Source organism: Polypterus senegalus, chromosome 6 (assembly GCF_016835505.1).
Source record: "Polypterus senegalus isolate Bchr_013 chromosome 6, ASM1683550v1, whole genome shotgun sequence".
Lineage (NCBI taxonomy): Eukaryota > Metazoa > Chordata > Cladistia > Polypteriformes > Polypteridae > Polypterus > Polypterus senegalus.
This window is the reverse complement of record NC_053159.1, coordinates 37007178-37027183: the sequence shown is the minus strand read 5'-3', so window position 1 is coordinate 37027183 and position 20006 is coordinate 37007178. Positions and strand designations below refer to the sequence as shown.

General features: G+C 40.4%; 1 protein-coding gene across 5 annotated transcripts in view; it reads left to right on the top strand.

The window, feature by feature from the left end:
• vwa5b1 (von Willebrand factor A domain containing 5B1) overlaps positions 1–19682 on the top strand; it is a 173586-nt gene extending 153904 nt beyond the window's left edge. For all 5 annotated transcript variants that reach the window (XM_039755843.1, XM_039755844.1, XM_039755846.1 and 2 more), the window contains 2 exons: positions 15370–15493; positions 16053–19682. In XM_039755843.1, coding sequence (XP_039611777.1) covers positions 15370–15493; positions 16053–16733 — 805 coding nt within the window. In that variant the 3' untranslated portion in view covers positions 16734–19682. The remainder of the gene's footprint in view (positions 1–15369; positions 15494–16052) is intronic.
• The last annotated feature ends 324 nt before the right edge of the window (positions 19683–20006 follow it).

Here is a 20006-nt window from a genome sequence, read left to right as displayed (position 1 = left end):
CCTTCAGTTGATAAAAGAGAAGCACATTCATTTCAGTGAACTACATGGTTTCTTGTGTGTCAGTCCTCATATGCCATTTTAAGTATAGTAGCAAAATGCAAAACTCCTGGGTCTCCCACGACATCGGAGGAAAAAAGTCGTTACAATAGAACCCCGATTTGATCTTCCCATATTTAGCATTTTCACACATTTAATGATTTTTGGATCTTGTTGTTAGCATAAACCACTCTTGCCTGAAGAAGTGTGGGTCTTTTAGGACCCCAATGTAGCTAAATGTGACTTGATCCTGATTTTTACCTTGTTTCTGTTTTTTTATTTGACCGCTCAAAGTTTACTATTAAACCAAACCTGCGCATCCCTAATGTGCTCCACATGCACAAAATGAATAAAACAAATTTCTCAGACAGATACATACTAAAAGATGCTGGTTTCTGGTCTACTTTACTTCATTTCAGTGGAGAATGTGTGTGAATTTGTAAGTTTGTGATGGCAAGGAAGAGAATCAAGACATGAAAGATCAGAGCTGTTGGTTTGAGCGCATTTCTTACTGCTGGTGTTCTGTGAATAGAAACAAGTGGCCCAAAGGACCGGAGTCAGTGGACGGTTTGGATGTGTTATGAGAACAAGCTAAGTACTTTCTGAAAAGGTTTCATTCCATGACGTTTTTTGCTAACTATAGTTCTTCAAAAATATTAAATGTTTGTCATATATGAATGAAGAACTGGGAATGGAGCTGCAGTGTGAATGTAGCTTTTTTTGTTTCAAATATCAAACACAAAGTTGTGGTTTATAACAAAGGCACAGTTACAGTTGCAACAAAATAATTCAACAGATGAAATAGACTACATCAGGACACTTCAATCTGTCCATAAGAAAGTATCTGTGGAGCATCTCATACTCTTACCAAAGATGGAATCTTCTTTACAATAATAAAACAATGTCCTTTACAGTCCAAACAAGACTACAGTACAATATTAAATCTAAAGGATAAATTTGGTATTTTTTCAGTCAAAGTTATTTCTTCACAATTATGGTACGTTAATTTGCAACATAAAACTGCATTCTAAAGAGGAGTGTTTTCTGTAAATTTTAAACATAGGTAGATAGGTGGATAGATAGATAGATAGATAGATAGATACTTTATTAATCATAAAGGGAAATTCACATACTCCAGCAGCAGCATACTGATAAAAAACAATCCTTCTATATAAAAGCGGTCGGGATTGTCCTTCCGTCCCGTGAGTGCTACGCAGGCGCGGAGTTTCACACACGCCCGTCCATTTTGCAATGCACGATGGGATTTGTAGTTTCGTTTTTCCAGGTAAAAAATGATTTTCTACTCCAGACTGTGCGATATCTTCTTATTCTTTCTTACTATATAAAAGCGGTCGGGATTGTCCTTCCGTCCCGTAAGTGGAAAGCGTAGCGGTATTCCGCTTATCACAGACTTACTACTTGCAGCTTGTGGTACGAAGCGACATGACGTGAGCAGAGTTCTGGTGCTCCCATCGTTCCCTTGCTTTAGACAAAATTATGTCTCTGGAAATAATTAATGTTGATGGAGTACAAATGCCTCACTGCGTAGTAAATATCAGGGGGGTTCAAAAGGGCGACCTCAATATAGAAAAAAAGTTTAAATTTCTTCACAAAAATAACAGAAACTACGAGTATTAAAGTAATACCGCTCAAATGCAATATAACCAAATTAATGAGTTTGTATAAAATATCAAATTGATCTACATATTGAATTGCCTTAAGAAGTGGTCAACTTAAAAGTCGGTCGCCTTAAAAGGCGGGTCAGCCTAGTATTAAATTATAGAGTGGTAAAAATGCAGGTATAACAGACAATAACATCGTGTAGTGTTAACGTTTACTCCCTCGGGTGGAATTGAAGAGTCGCACAGTGTGGAGCAGGACGGTGACAGCAGTCTATCGCTGAAGCTGCTCCTCTGTCTGGAGATGATCCTGTTCAGTGAATGCAGTGGATTCTCCATTATTGACAGGAGCCTGCTTAGCGCCCGTCGCTCCGCCACGGATGTCAAACTGTCCGGCTCTGTGTCTACAATAGAGCCTGCCTTCCTCACCAGTTTGTCCAGGCGTGAGGCGTCCCTCTTCTTTATGCTGCCTCCCCAGCACACCACCGCGTAGAAGAGGGTGCTCGCCACAACCGTCTGATAGAACATCTGCAGCATCTTATTGCAGATGTTGAAGGACGCTAGCCTTATAAGGAAATATAGTTGGCTCTGTCCTCTCTTGGACAGAGCATCAGTATTGACAGTCCAGTCCAGTTTATCATCCAGCTGCACTCCCAGGTATTTATAGGTCTGCACCCTTTGCAAACAGTCACCTCTGATAATCACGGGGTCCGTGAGGGGCCTGGACCTCCTAAAATCCACCACCAGCTCCTTGGTTTTGCTGGTGTTCAGTTGTAGGTGGTTAGAGTTGCACCATTTAACAAAGTCTATAAACATATCTTGTCTGTTCTTGCAGCTTAGAATGGGGCACAAGAGTAAAACGAGTCCATAGGTGAATGATAAAAAGCTTTAAAACTTGCAGATTATGTCAATTTTTCAAGCTAAATTGTGATCAAGTATTGTTCTGTATCTTGAAATGACACACATATTACAAAACAGCATATCCATGTTGTGTTAAGAAAGTAAAAACACAAAGCCAACCATTGCTGTGAAATTCAGCCACTTTAATGGAAGACCAGCTACCCTGTTCATCTTCCTCTGCATCGATTCACCTCAGAAAGTTCTCTCCAGGCACCCATTGTTAACATTATTGACTGCTGATGCCCTGATGAGAATAGATGTCTCTGTTCTGTAGACAACTAGGCAACAATAACTGAAAAAGTTACACTTACAATCTCTTTTATTCTGTCACTGCAAGGAAGGTGATTTCTTTATGCAAAGATTGCCTACTGCTGCTAGATTGATAAAACATGTATGTGCTTCAGTTTGGGAGAATACCGAGCAGGCATGTAGTACGTAGAAATGAACAGATAGTCAGCCATTCATCCATCCATTCATCCACCTTCCTGCCCAGCTTATTCTGAGCAGGGTCATGAGGTAGCTGGAGCCTACGTCAGCAAGTATTGGGCACAAGGCAGGAACAATGGCGGGATGGGGTGCCAGTCAATCACAGGGTGAGGACACACACACACACACGCACACACATGCACACAGGCTTTAGCAAATTTTGTCTCATCTTGAATTGTGCTTAAACATGTTGCATTTACAAAAGACACTTTTCCCTTTTACTTTTATTTATTTTATTTTCTGGACCCTTTTCTGAGAAATGTATTGCCCTTGGCTCCAACAGACCCCCGTGAACTGTAGTTAGGATATAGCGGGTTGGATAATGGATGGATGGATGGATGTATTGCCCTACCCTTAAGGTGCAATCATCCTTAATTTCATTCTACACATTCTTAAGAAACTCCCAAACCCAAATACAGTACCTGTTTTTAGTAAATTTCGCTATTGCAAACTCACACACGGGCAGCACAGTGGCGAAGTGGTAGTGCTGCTGCCTCACAGTAAGGAGACCTGGGTTTGCTTCCGTGTGTGAAGTTTACATGTTCTCCCTGTGTCTGCGTGGGTTTCCTCCGGGTGCTCCGGTTTCCTCCCACAGTCCAAAGACATGCAGATTAGGTGCATTGGCGATCCTAAATTGTCCCAAGTGTGTGCCTGGTGTGTGTGTCCTGCGGTGGTCTGGTGCCCTGCCCAGGATTTGTTCCTGGCAGGGATTGGCTCCAGCAGACCCCCGTGACCCTATGTTAGGATATAGCGGGTTGGAGAATGACTGACTTACAAACTCACACATGAGATGTAACATATTCGAAAGGAAACTCAGCTGTTTTGCTTCTCATTACCTGTTGTATTTGACATTTGCTTATTTGGCTGAGGCCTTCATCCAAAGTGACTTGTGACATTTATGATACAATTGGTTACATTTGTTTTGGCTTTCCAGTTGGAGCACAGGCAGGTCAAGTGACTTGCTCATGGTCACACACTGTCACTGGTGGGATCTGAACCCACAACCTCAGGGTTTGAGGTCTAAAGCCTTAACCACTAACCCACACTGCCTGACTTTGACATAATCTATAAAGCGAGATTCAGGCCGCTAGACAGGGGTGGTGTGATGCACTTCATTTTACTGAGTACACCATATGTGACAATAAATCTGAGACCAACTGATGGAAGTACATTGTTTATCAGTGTATAGTCTTACATGTTTGTAAAAGCCAACATTCTTGTCCACCTGCATATTGTCATTAGGTTCAAAGTACTGATCAACAATCAGCATTAAGTACTTTTTAAAGTTTAAGAAAAAAAAGAGTAAAAGTAAAATGAAACAGAAAACACTGCAATCTAACTTAGAAAGCCAAACCATAGTTGAATAGAGTAAAGTGCCATTTTTTAATGGAGATGCAGTTTTTCAGAATTTGATAAGGACAGACCATGACTGTGCTTTTGAGTGAGTAAAAGTAATTTGCTGTTGGTAGACATTTCTTCAATCTCACCATATTGCATACTAAGGCAGTGCTGGATTTTGGCTTTGATGGCAATGGAGAGTCAAGATTTTTAGCAGTTGTTAACTTTGAATGAATCGACTTGAAATCACCTTTGTAATAGATAGATAGATAGATAGATAGACACTTTATTAATCCCCAAAGGGAAATTCACATACTCCAGCAGCAGCATACTGATAAAAACAATATTGATTAAAGAGCAATAAAAAAAGCAGTGCATGTTAAAAAATGCAAGGTGGAGAGTGTGAGGCAGGTGTAACAGTCAATATCATTGTATAATGTTAACGTTTACCCCCACCGGGTGGAATTGAAGAGTCGCATAGTGTGAGGGAGGAATGATCTCCTCAGTCTGTCAGCTAATACGGTGGAGCACTTTAAAAAACTGCTAAGACCCCATTGTTTTCACATGGCTTTCTCATAGCTTCATTTTAGTGTAATCCTGATATTCTGTATATGCATTGAATTATTATTTTTTTTCATGGTTCCGAAATCCGTACTAACCACTACTTTCTCTGCTGTTCTCTTTCCGGTTTTCTGTGGTGGCAATCTGCGCCACCACCATCTGATCAAAGAACCATGATGTCCCTACATTGATGGATTGAAGGCCAGAGGTCCATGTAACCATCATCATCAAGTTCTTCCATGTGAAGCCTGAAAACCATGAGGACTGATTGAGGTCATTTATGTTAGGTAGAATGCCTAGAGAGAGCTGGATGGTCTCGTGACCTCAGAACCCCTGCAAGAACCCCTGCAGATTTTGTTTTTTCTCCAGTCCTCTGGAGATTTTTTTTTTTGTTTTTTTTTTGTCCTCCCAGGCCATCGGACCTTACTTTATTCTTTGTTAACTAGTATTGCCTAATTTTATTGTTACTTTTTTTTCTTTTTTCTTTCTTCATCTTGTAAAGCACTTTGAGCTACATCATTTGTATGAAAACGTGCTATATAAATAAATGTTGTTGTAAATCCAAATACTCAAAATGGCAGGTCAGCCACTTTATAAAAATAATCAATCCACTGGCAAAAGAAGATAATTTAATTTGGATAGAATTCTTCTGGAAACTGGTCTACCATATGATATATGATGTGTCCACTAAAAGATACCAATCCAAACACCACCATGAATACCCGATGTTATGATTCACAGTCTGAAATTGGTTGCATTTCATATTTTTGTGTTAATGGCAGTTTCATTGTTGCTTATATTTTTGTGGTTGGCTTTTGTGACATCACCATGCTTGGTTTTCATGGCAGTAGCCATATTGCATACTGTTAATAGGCCTGTTGCCAGTCATGTGATATTCAAGTCATGTCTTCATGGTTAACCTATGTAAAATGGAGGGAGACCAGGCTTAATTTTCTAAGCCAGTAGTCAGGAGCTTGCCTGTACAGGGGATCCTCGGGTTACGACACAGTTCCGTTCCTATAACAGTGATGTAACCCGAATTTTGGTGTAAGTCAAAACACACCCTAACCTAAGTCACTTACCTATCCTAACACAATCTAGAACATAAAAACATAACTAAGCCACAGAAAAAGGAAAAGGACATAAAAATACTGTATTGTACACTGTACTGTAGTAACAGAAAAAATGCCAAAAAATGAGTGTAAAAAAAATTCCTTACCTTTATTCCTTCTGATCTGTTTACAATGTCTAATTTCACTTCCATTGTTATGAGTTTCCTCTTCTTCGAAGCACTAGCATCTGAAGACTCTGATTTTCGTTTAGGAGCCATGATAAGGGCCAAAAAGTCACCAAACAAAGCAAACAAACTATTTCGCCATCTCCCTCACTCATTCGCCGCATTATTGCGTATTCTTCCGCCATGCGCAACCAAACTAGTTCGCCCACATAGTCTGTAAATGTGACGCTAATGGCGTAAGCCGAAACACTCACTGATTTTTTTAAAAAAGTTTTTATCGGAGTGAGTGTTGTAAACTCGAAACGTCGTATGTCGAAACGTTGTAACCCGAGGACCCCTTTACTATTCTCACTTTGATTATTGTTCTCATGTATTGGGTTTGCTGATTGGCATTCTGATCGCTCTTTGGTAATCTGACTTTTGTTATGTCCCTGACCATGTCTCAGCCCTCACCCTCATGAATTATCCATCTCCTGGTCTTTATTCTTTCTTCAGTGCCTTTTGGCACAGTGTTCTGTTTACAGATTTGGAGCATACAGAAGACAAAGCTGCACGTAGTTTAAAAGGAATATAAAACAGCAATATAAAACCAACCTCAGCAGTAACATCAACAACGTTATACAATGTTAAAATATGGGTCTTCAGTCTTGATTTTAAATGAAGAGATTGATAGGCTTCTTTAATATTGGTTGGTAGATCATTGTAGAGTTTGGGTGTCATCTAACTGAAGGCCTAACAACAACAACAAAAACATTTATATTTATATAGTACATTTTAATACAAACAATGTAGCTCAAAGTGCTTTACAAAATGAAATAAAAGGAAGTTAATATAAAACATAAATAAACAAGATTAGGCAAAAATATTATACAGTATGTAACAACGAAAAGGTAAGGTAAATAAGTAAGGTCTGGTGGTCTGGAGGACAGAAAAAAAAACAAAAAAACTCCAGTTAGGTTGGAGAAGAAAAAAAAAAGCTGCAGGGGTTCCAAGGCCAAACGACCACCCAGCCGCCACTTGGATTCAACCAAACATAGATGTTCTAAATCAGTCCTCATGGTTTTCAGGCTTCACATGAAAGAATTTGATGATGATGGCCATTACACACGCCATTCAAGATATAAAAGCAGAGGCAACATGGTGCACCTGGTACCTTGATCAAGTGCACATCACCACCATAGAAGAACCGGAAAAAACAGCAGATAAAAGTGGAGATTAGTATGGAATTGCAGAACCCAGAGGGAAATGATAATTCAATGCCCATATACTGTAGACTAATAGGAATACAACTATAACATAGCTACGAAAAAGCCATATTTAAAATAATGGTTTTTTAGCTGTTTTTAAAATTGCTTTACAGTATTAGCTGGCAAATTTCTGTTTGTAACGCATTCCAAATTTAGGTGCCTAGCAGCAAAAGGCTGCCTCGCCACTTTTTTTCAGATTGATTCTTGGAATTATAAGCAGACCTTCACTTGAAGATCTGAGGTAACAACTTGAAGTGTAAGGGGACAGACATTACAGAATATAGCACAGGGTGAGATTATTTAAGGCTTTGCAAGCCATCAGTAGTAATTAAAGTCAATTCTAAATGACATGGGTAACCAATGTAACAACACTAAAAATGGTGAGATGTGCCCAGATTGTCTTTTCCTAGTTAAGATTCTTGTTGATTCATTCTGCACTAACTCTAACCTATTGATGTCTTTCTTAGGTTGTCCTGTAAGGAGTGAATTACATAAATCTAGTTGACTAAAAACAAAAGCACAAACTCATTTTTGAGCATCTTTTAAAGTTATAAGAGGTCTAATATTTGCTATATTCCTTAAGTGAAAAATGCAGTCCTAGTAATCTGATTAATATGTGATTTAAAATTTAAGTCAGAGTCAATAGTTACCCCTAAATTCTTTATCTCCGACTTGACTTTTAATCCAAAGGGGTCAAGTTTATTTCTAATACCCTCACTATACCCATTTTTGCCAATCACTAAGATTTCTGATTTTTCCTTCTTTAGTTTGAGAAAATTACTGCTCATCCACTGAGAAACACAAGTAAGACATTGGGTCAGTGAAACAAGAGAGTCGGGGTCATCAGGCTCTGTATGTCCATTTTTGCCTCAGATTTTTGTTTTCCGTTTATTTAGCTTGAGAAAGTTACTGCTCATCCATTCGAAAGTATTGCTAAGACATTGGATCAGAGAGAGAAGAGCATCATGGTCACCAGGCGCTATCGATAAACGCAGCTTTGGTAGCTTTGCATAGCTGTGGTGGCTCACCTTGTGCTTTGAAATAATCTGACCGAATGGAAACATATGCTGTAGATAGAAAAGAGCAGTGGACACAGAACAGATCTTTGTGGTACACCATGTAAAATATCAAATCATCAAAACTCCTAGCCTAGTTTTGTTTATCCATGGAGTTTCAGGAAGGGAAGCAATATGTGTGCTGAAACATAGGCATTAATAAATTCTATAATGCTAAAGGAATAAACCATTTCCAACCTTATCTGAAGTAGGAATTAAGCCAAAATATAAACTGTACTGGATTTGCTGGGTGGCAGCAGAATGGAATCTGGAGTTTGGTCATGGGATTATTAACGGCCTAAGATCAATAATCTTATCTAAAAGCTTAATGTAAAACCAAACTTGTAATTTGAGGAATATAGCAGAAGGTACATTAACTCTGTAACCCATGGATTCCTGGGCCTGTAAAATCCCAATGAGGATGTTTAAAACATTTTTAGAGACCAAGAAATAGCTCTCTGGTGACTCTTTCTATGAAGTCAGAAGACGGATCGGGATAGTATAGGAGGTCTTGAGGTCGCTGGAAAAAGGGTGTGTGGCGCTCCCGATATCTCTGCATGGAATGCAGCAGTGAGGGATAAGAAACATGTGTGTTTTGAACCTCACAAATAGCAACAATGATCATCTGTTTGCTGTTGTGTGTTTTATGTCTCTCTATTATAATAAAAAAATCTTGGGACGAGACGTGACTTTTTGAAGAGACTTTTTGGAATGAAGTCCTGCGAGATGGAGACTTTTAACATGAGATTCTTTCAAGTCACGTCATACTTACAACCTTTTGAAGCAACTCCCGCGAGACGGAGACTTTTAATATGAGATTCTTTCAAGTCATGCCCTACTTACAACCATTTTCAAACAAGACCACAGTCATCTAGCCTCTCAGTTGTGTGAATACTTTTGTCAGACACACTTCCTGTGCAATCAGCTCTTATAAATTTTATCAGGACAATAATTTTATACGTTCTACATGACACATCAACGACTAAGCGAAGAAGAAAGAGCAGTGCATCAAAAAGAGGCCCAAAAGCATTGGAGAGAAAAGAATGCAAAAAAGAACAATAATAATCTATGTGCAAATTCTGAAAATAAGGAAAGTAATAATCAGCCCGCATCAAGTGGAGTTGAAAACCTTGCAGGTCCAATTGGGGTCAGAAATAAAAGACAAAGAATAAAAGACAAAGTAGAACTTCATTTTAACAGGCTAACGTTAGACACCAAAGGAGATCTTGATATGCCATTCATGTTAAAATGTTTACGGTTTCCTGTTAGTCAAGCTTTTGCTATGACAATTAACAAGTCACATGGACAAACATTCGACAAAGTCGGATTATTTATTAGAGAGAATAAATGATATTCACTCACAGGCAGTTATACATTGCGTGGTCACGACGTAAATCCAAACACGGGATCAAAACTCAATGCGATCTTGAAGAAAAGTGAATTCCAAATATTGTTTTTACTGAAGTTTTAAAGTAAAAGTGAAAAAAAATGAATTTGTAACAATTTCCATGAAAATAACAATCTCTTTAAATTATATATCCAGTTAACCAAACCCGGGGGTTGGCGAGCAAAGTGAGCAGGGGGTGGAGCCCCCTATGTACAAAAAGTAATAGAAAAAAGAAAGAGACTGCAGCTGAACACACTATAGTGATTAACCCTTCTCTCCATCAGCTAGTATGGTTCTGTGGACCTGACATACCATAACAGAATGACAAAAAAATAAATTAAAGACAGACATTACTGCTGAACCCACCATTGCTGTTAACCCTTCATACAGCTCCAGCTACATCATGGGGTAAGCTATTGGCTGACAAAGCTGCAGTGGAAAACCGACGCTCAGTTTGCAAACATGATTTACAGTTGTGTAATCTGGCATGAGATAAGCGACTGCAGTTGGCATATCTTACACACCCCTAGACAAAAGGCTGCGTAACGTGACATGGGCTTCAATCAAGGTTTTTCAGAATTTTTAAACTACAAAAGCAGGATTTAGAAATGGTGAAAACTAAAAGCTAAAACGTATCAAAGAAGACACCTACATTTTGAAGCATTCAACTACATTAAAATTCAAGACCTTAAAATTTTTTTGTATTGCTCTATTCATAGAAATTAACTTCAATTTTTTTCTGAACTAAAGCAAATAATTTTCACTCCTCCAGTATTTACATCAATTAAGCAGTTAATTACTGATACAGTTAAATGAGAATTGTTAAGCTTAAGTGATGAATTCTCTTGAGTGTCATCAACATGCAAATGAAAGTTAATATTGTGTTTTTAAATTACATATAGATAAGAGCGGTGCAGTGGCACAGTGGAAGCACTATTATCACACAAGAAGGAGGCAGGGGTTCACAGCCAGGGTCCTGCCTGTGTGGAGTTTCCGTGTTCTCCCAGCGTGTGTATGGCTTTTCTTCAGGTGCTCTGGTTACCTTCCACAATCCAAAGGGCATACGGCTTAAGTGTATTGATGATAATAAATTAACCCTAGTGTGTGTGTGCGTGTGTGTGTGTGTGTGTGTGTGTTTAACTTACGATGGACTGCTGCTCTGTCCAGGGATTGTTCCTACATTGTGCCCTACTATTTCCGGGATAGGCTGCAGCTTCTCCATGACCCTGCTCAGGAGAAAAGCTGGTCTGGAAGATGAATGGATAGATACATAGAGAGAGACAAAAGAGAAGTCTTCCCAGCTCTGACTCCCAATAGCACCATTTCTAACTGTGGAGAGGAAGTAGGGAATAACAAACATCAGATTTCAGTGCAATGTGAAAAACAAACTGATAATTATGAAGTAAGCCTTTTAAAAGAAAGCCTAACATATTCTAATGGAATTCTCAATACTGTGTAGTAGAATGCTATGATCAATGATCATTTCTTAAGTCTAAAGGAGTATAATGGTCACGGCCAGATTGAAATTTGTCATATGTTATGTTATAAGGAAAAAATCTAATTTTATGGTTACATTTTGTCTAAAAGTTTAGAAAGAAGTAAATTTCAAATAAGTCTGTAATTCTTAAGAACATTCTGATCTGAATCTGATTTCTTTAATAGACATCTAGTTATGGCTTCTTGGAAGGAATCAAGAATGACATAAATTAATAATTTACTAATGATGTGAAACTCCCCGAACCAATCACATTCAGCATAGGTTGCTTTTCTCACTCTGATTGGCCGATACATGTGGCTACTAGTGCTGATCGGTGAAATTCTTCTGATTGTTTTTCATAGCAATTATACTGCATTGCCAGTGACCTTGTTTGCCAAATATTTTCCTGGAAATTCTTCATGTAGCCAGCTTAGGCAAAGACGTTTTCCCTATACCCCATGATGATTTGTGAGTCCAACTGAAGCATACGCACACAAAACTTTCCTGCGTGCCTACTGTAAAATAATTGCTGATCTGCTTCAGGAATGTGTGATGTCACAGCTCAATCAGTATGTTAGCTGGATTTCCATCCCACATGCATATAAAAACAACTTGCACTATTTTCATTTGAGTGGTACATTAGCTGACTATAACGAGTACTGCTGCAGGATAGACGACTCTCATCTCTGAGAGCCAGCAGGCAGCACCGCATGGCTAATTTGAATGCATAATTAAACATGCACCGTAATTAACCATGCATCTCAAAACAAGCCTTAATGGAGCACTCCCCTCATCATAAAACTCAGGAGACCTTGTGAAATAGTAATAATAAAAGATTTATTGCTGTTGACAAGGTGTTTTCTTTCTTCTTCATGGTAGAAAAAAGTGCAAAGCCTCTGTAAAGATACATAGGAAACAAAAAAGACATTCTAAACAATGGAACAAGCCAGCCCAAGCTGCCACTTCCTGGCACAGTCACTATGTGTCACAAGATTGGAGCTCTGTGAGCTGAGTGATCTCTATTTTAAACTGCAACTAAAACCAAAATGAAAACCAAACTCAAAGTCAAGAAATCCTTGTGAAAAAAGGTTTTTTTTAAACTAAGTCCTTCAAAGAATCTAGCACTTGCAGACTGTTTGGATGTGTGGTTTCCAAATTTGAACAACAGGAAGGCATTACCATTTTAAATAGTGACAACCCGGTAATATTGCACATCATGACTTCCAGGAGTCCTGTGGTAGCAACAAAGAACAGGAAATGCTGCTGCCCTTTACAAAAAATACAATAGAAATTAAAATAGAAGTATAGACTAAAACAAATTTGGTGTTTATTGTATTCCTAAACCATACAATAACAGCAAAAAGGGGTAATATTGCTTTATGTTTAGTTTCTAGTATTGATCATTTCTGACGTGATTTCCATGAACTTCAGGATTGTAGGTAATCAATTCAAACGGCCTGAGACAATTAAGTATTACAATAGTCAATTGTCAATTGTGCCTAGGAGAAATGAATAGCTTAGGTTGTTGAGATCCTGCAGCTAAAGCCTATGTTACATTATGCGACTTTTCCATTGATCTTCAGTTGTAGCTTTCATTTACATAATCTTACAGACTTGGAGGCAGTCCACGGTGGTCCCATGAAGGCAGTCACCTAATGTGATATACCCTGCCACTTGTTTGATTTTCTGTTTAGCCAGAGGGGTGGGCTGTGTGCGTGCAGAGAGCTGACAACCAATGAATGCTCATTCGGAAGATCAAGGCACAGAATGCAGCAGTGAGGGATAAGAAACACGGGAGTTGTGAACCTCACAAATAGCAACAATGATCATCTGTCTGCTGTTGTGTGTTTTATGTACTAAAAAAGAACAGAAAAAAGATAAAAAAGAAAGAGATTGCAGCTGAACACGCCATAGTGATTAACCCATCTCTCCATCATCTAGTATGGGCTTTGTGGAATAGACAAGTAGAAAGGAAGCTCATATTTTACATACCTTAACAGAATGAAAGATAAATAAATAAAGAACAGAGATTGCTGCTGAACTTGCCGTTTTTATTTTATTTACTTATTTCTAGTTTGTGGTGGGGCGGCATGTTGGTGCAGTGGGTAGCACTGCTGTCTCGCAGTTAGGAGACCTGGGTTTGCTTCCCGGGTCCTCCCTACATGGAGTGTGCATGTTCTCCCTGTGTGTGTGTGGGTTTCCTCCGGGTGCTCCGGTTTCCTCCCACAGTCCAAAGACATACAGGTTAGGTGCATTGGTGATTCTAAATTGTCCCTAGTGAGTGCTTGGTGTGTGTGTGTGCACGCCCTGTGGTGGGCTGGCACCCTGCCCAGGGTTCGTTTCCTCTCTTGCGTCCGGTGTTGGCTGGGATTGGCTCCAGCAGACCCCTGTGACCCTGTAATTAGGATGTACCGGGTTGGATAATGGATGGATGGATAGTATGTGGTGTCTGTTGTATTTTGCTCCTGGTATTTGTTCCATCTTTGTGTTTTGTTGTTTGAGGCACAATGGTGTAGTGGTTAGTACTGCTGCCTCACAACTCACAACACATTTTTGGCCACAATAATCAGTCCAACATAGTTTGCAGATGCTTCTCTAGCCCTCAGGGACAATTAAAAGTGGACTGATGCACCATTATAATCCACTCAAAACTAGTTCAGATCTTCCAGTGATGGTGTGGGTCCAGCTTCATGCCCCCCTTCTCAACTGGGAGCCTCTTGAACCCGACACCGTCGATAGTCATGACCAGGATGAGGCGTGCAAATGAGGACACCACGTGAAGCAAGGGGACGCCGCAAAAGTGTTCAGTGCTTTTATTAAAAACAATTCAAAACAAGTGTTCAAAAAGTGCAGTGTTCCCATGTCCATAATATATACATAATCTATAAAAGGTATATCTAGAGGTTAAAATCACAATAAATAAATCCATTAAAAATGAGGTTCAAATCAGCTGGCAGGAAACTGTCTTTACTAAAAAGCCCAGTGCTTTCTTTCTGCTTATCCCATATGGGCCTTGCAGCAGAAGAGTCGCCCTAACATCAGACGCAGCTGACCTTCCTCTGGTCCGGGTCCCTGCCATCCCATGGCTATGGAAAGGGTCCCCTCCGGTCCTTGGCTTGGGTCCCCAACGGCCAGGGCACTCACACCAGGGCTCTTCTTTCAAGCCTCCTCAAGCTCTGCTGCCTTCCCAGTCTTCTGTGGCGAGCCATCTAAACTCCCGGTCACTACCGCTCCTCAATGCAGCTTCTCCTTCATTCCAACCACCCCCTGAGAGTCAGCCACACACTCCTCTTGGGGCTCACTTCCCAGCTGCCTGCTTTCTCTCCCTCGAGCCTGCTCTCCTCAGCTTGTTCACTCCCACACCGACTCCTTCTGCCTCCTGCCGTCTTTCTTTCTTTCTCCTTTTAACTTCCATGGTTTCTTTTTCGATTCCTCCTTTTCTTGCACTTTCCCTTTCGAAATGGGGATGTGGCACACCTGTATTGATTACCAGTGCTTGACACCAGTTAAGGTAATGGATGATCCTACACCTGTGCACTTAGTGTAGGGCTGTCCACTCCCACATCACACCTCACCACGCTACTATGCCCCCTCCTACCAAGACACAAGTACGTCAATTATTTATTTATAAAGATGCCAATCAGCCGCAGACCTCACTTTACAACACCTCCTTCCCCTTCGCTTCTGTGATTTCACCAAACTCTGTGAGGTTTCTTCATCACTAGTGGTTACTTCCTCTGTGTTAAATGCTTATTTATACAGCCTTTGGGGGTTGTTGACATTTTCTTTTTCATTCCAGTGCAGTGTTGATAAGTTGAAATTCCAACTTAAACTCAAAAATCTACCGTACAGTAGATTTCTGAAATGACAATCCTGATCAGCATAGCATACATCACTCCGCACTTTAGTCTGTCTACCGTTATTTTTCTGTTTTAACCATGAAAAGTCTCTGTCTTCTAAAGTGTTGCCGTTGAACTGCTTTGATTGCACTTCATTTCTTTTCTCCCTGCCTGTTTATTTTTGCAGGTTGAGCTTAAGCAGAACACGACTATTGAGCCGGGCTGCAAGGGGCTTCATGAGCAAATCTCCCAGCAAAGTTAGCGATGCCGCCTGTGATGGAGAGAGTGAAAATAATGACTACTTACCTCTGGTTGGTATTCTACATTTCTGTTCTCATGAGATAAATCAAATGACCATCCTTCCTAGTGAAGAATTTAAGGTCATCTCCTCTCCACCTTTGCTCAGCTGTTGCCTCAAGTTACTAAAGTTGTTCTAGATGCCGTTACTACATAACTGATATTCTTGACTCCATATTAGAAGGAGCACAGCAGTATGAAAAGATAATTAAACTGAATTTTGATTGCCCAGATTGAGCAGTCTGTGCCTGTGAACCATTTGTGATGAGAATCAACAATTAACAATTAACAGAGAATTAACAATCTGTGAGTTCCTTCCTCGCAAAAGCTCAACAAGTTGACCAAAATGGTAGTTACGTCCCAGTGAACCTTGCCAGGGCCGCCTTATTTAAGAGATGTATGCTGCAGTAAGGCCAATGTGAAATGTCATTTGGCAAATATTGGTCACCCCCTGCTCTCTAAACATTTCTAACGTAGTAATACTTGCATTTGCCTCATCTAATTCCAAACCATGAGATATCAGCTCTCTGTGCACGTCAACTAGCTCTCTCTCTTTTTCATTTTATCTTTCAGGTGTCCTTGCAGTCAGCATCAGGATATTTCATGTTAAACAGTACGTTCTGTGAAGCAATTAATATCCCTCAGGACAAACTAAAGTGGACCTCCCCATTTGCCATTCATCGCACAAATGTCACCCACACAAGCTCTTCCAAGCAGGAAGATAACTCCTCCAAGAACAAAGCAGATGCAGATGGCCTTACCGAGTCCTCAAGAAGAGAATTTCCTGATGAAGGTGCTGGAAGGATACGTCATTTCTCTGGAAGCCTTGCCGAGACCCAGTCAAGAATTTTAAAGACAGAGAATGAACTGTCACCTCCTGCCATCACCCTGCGCAGGTTCTCCTCCCCAGAGCAAAACCAGCTATATGTGGAACCTCAGGTGGACAGCGGTCGAGGCTCAGAGGCAGACAGTCTGGATGCCCCCAGTTGTTCCTTGAAGGACATGGAGCCAGAAGGTTTGATTTGGGCCACTGCAGTGGCTCTGGCTTGGCTCGAGCACAGCTCGGCAGGGTACTTTATCGAATGGGAGCTGGTGGCTGCCAAAGCCAGCATTTGGCTGAGCTCACAAGAGATTCCCGAGGGGCGAGATCTTGTAAGCGTGAAGGCTGCTGCAAGGCAGCTCTTTGTCCTGCTTAGACACTGGGATGAGAACCTGCAACTGAATATGTTGTGTTACAATCCTAACAGTGTTTAGATTGTTATCCTGGAGGAGGAAGAGGAAGAGGAGGAGAAGGAGGAGGAGGAGGAGGAGGAGATGGGCTTAAGGCTCCAGGGCCTTTTGGCTGCCTAACTAGAGCCTGAGATGCAGCTGCTTGTGCCAGCCTCAAATCATCAGTAGTTCAGAATAAGGAACGCTCTCTTGAGGTTCTTGGAGTGCACCATCCTTTCTTTGTAGGTCAAGCTTTCAGTAGTCAAGACCAAATGTTGATGGATTTCATACGTGACCTTTCACTCCATATTTGAAGTCGATACTGAAGGCTTTGCCGTTGTGACTTCTGCCATGCACCCCAAAAATTCTTCACCTATTGGCTTCTGCATTCCTTACTCATTGGTGTTCATGGTGAAGGAATATCTGTATGGCCATCATGACAGGGGTTCCTCATAGCATGTTGAAGCAATGCTGGCACAACTCTCTGTGCTTTTCATGCCACGGTAGGCATCATGCCTTGTTGTTTTCTGAAGCATTAGCTGCATAGACCCACTGGAATGATGCAGCTGTCTTCTAAAACTCCATGTATAAAGTGTGAATACTTTAATATCACTGCCAGTGACATCACAGATGAATATCCAGATGAAAAATGAGTCTTGCTGCTCCTTCAATGATATGCAACTGTAGACTGTTTAGTTTTTTTAACACTCTGTTCCAGTAGTTCAGGAAATATTTGTGGGCATTGCTTTAAATCTGTGCAGCTGGTGGCGTAATCTTTGAGAAGTAGACTGCCCGTGCATGAAGATGAGCATGACATGCTGGATGAAGCTAACGTGTGTGTAGTCTTGAGTTGAATTGTGTTGACTCTGTTGATCTTTAGGGCAGCTTTTAACGGTAGTGGCATGGGAAATAGGATTAAAGTTAAGGGAGCTACACTTGTGTTTTTTATGGTCATCCACTTTGGAATTTAAAAATGCTAAAATGATACTAGTAATGACAAGAGTGAAAGTTTTAACTCAAAATTTGAATGGGGCTAATTGATTATCCAATGCATAACCACCACCAATTCTTGCACTTATGCATAAAATTTGTGATGTCTTATTACTCAAATCTGCATTGGGGTTAGATTGGTGTGAAATTGACATTTTTTGTCTTTCACTTTGAAAGATTTTGGAAACAGTAATCAGGGCTTTTAAATAATGTGAAAGAAACAACGAAAGAGAATTGGGTCTCAAGTTGGCTTTCTCTTGTTTAATGAGAAGTTGCAGATGCTGATGTGTTAAGACAGCACGGGTGCCTGTTGAAAGCACAGAGTGTTCCCTGAACTTCCACAATTCTTGGGTCATAACTGATAATATCTTGTTGCTGCTGATTTTTTTAAGACCAGAGGCATAGGAGTAACAGATGATGGTGAAGTTCATGACCCAAACTGGGGGTCACAGGCCTTCTTCCGGGTCAGTGACTTCGGAGCTGCAAATGAAGCAGACAGATATTTGAATCCCATATTGTCTTCTACCTCTGTCTTTGTTATTCTCTAAGCTTGACCCCAGCAGGCATATATGAACTATTTTGTTGTTTATAGGAGGATGAGTGGTTCTCCTCAAAGGTGGCCTTGAAATTTAGCTTGGGTAGACATAAGTAGACTAAACTCTGAATTCCATCTCCAGTAGATGCACATCAAATGCTGGCTATAAAGACATGATAGGGAATATCTGCTACACTTCAACTGAACCAGCCTTCCACTACTTGTCCTCATGAGAACTTTGGGTTACATTACATTTCATACCTGTTGTACACTTGTCATCTCTTTGCGTTCTTGACGACATGACGTTCATTCTTTTGTTCTCTCAACACATGCTATGTTTGAGTTTTGAGATGGCCTTGTCCTTGCTGTCTGCCACTTTGGAGCTGCTTTGTGCTTACATTATTGAATTTATTTATTATTGAATAGAACAATAAGAAATGTCAAATAGTTAATAGAATTCGGTGAAGTAGGTCTTTAATTTTGATCTCTCCCAATGTAAATAACCACCACCTCTTCTTGACATCTTTCATTTCTGCCCTGCTGCCCTGAGAATCAACCACGGATCTGGGAAAGCTTTGGCTGGGTGAGCATAGCTCAGTGGTCAGAAGAACTGCGCCACAGCTCCAGAGTTCTGCATTCATATCCTGGCCTGATCACTAACTGTACTGAGTTTGTGTGTTCTCCATGTGATCATGTAGTTTTTCTTCTTGTGCAACACAATTTCTATTCTCATCCCAAAAATGTGTGGGTTAAGTTGATTGGCATATGGACTGGCATATTTTCCATGTTAGTTGCTGTTTTCCAATTGATGTTATGGAATTGGTGCTGGTCTTCCATGATCCTGAGTTGAAGTAAGAGGGTCCTAATAACTGATGAATAATAATCTGAAATAACCAAAACTCACTATACACTGTTTATATTGATGGGTATCAGTGAGTGAGTTAAACAGTTAAACTGTTTATTTAAGAAGCCTAAAGTATTAAAAGAGAAAAGTACTGCTCAGGTCAGCATTGTGTTATGTAGGGTATCATTTTTGTAATGTACACAGAGAAATGGGAAATTTTAGAATTAGGTGTTGGCGACTCCGGGGCGTCAGCAGTTGTTTGCGACCAATGTTTAGAACGCCTGGCCATTAGTTATAATGGGGCATTTAGTGGTACAGAACAAGTGTTCAGTGCAAAAGCCTTTTATAAGAATGGTGATAGTGTGACTGCTGCGCAAAGGGAATTTCAACGTCATTACCAGTTAGGACATTATGATTGTGTCCCGTCTGCTCAGGTGATTGCAGCATGGGCGTGTAATTTCAATGAAAGGGAGCTTCAACAGGATGGAGCCACTTTGCATACTGCCTGACAATCAATGGCAGCTATCCAACGATTATTTGGAAGGTGCAGGATAAAGATGGAAACGTACTCACAAGAGAGGAGAGTGTGTTGAGCAGATGGAAAGAGTACTTTGAGAGGCTGATGAATGAAGAGAATGAGAAAGAGAAGAGGTTGGATGATATGGAGATAGTTAATCAGGAAGTGCAATGGATTAGCAAAGAGGAAGTAAGGACAGCTATGAAGAGGATGAAAAATGGAAAGGCCATTGGTCCAGATGACATACCTATGGAAGCATGGAGGTGTTTAGGAGAGATGGCAGTGGAGTTTTTAACCAGATTGTTTAATGGATCATCTTGGAAAGTGAGAGGATGCCTGAGGAGTGGAGAAGAAGTGTATTGGTGGCAATATTTAAGAATAAGGGTGATGTGCAGGACTGCAGTAACTACAGGGGGATAACACTGATGAGCC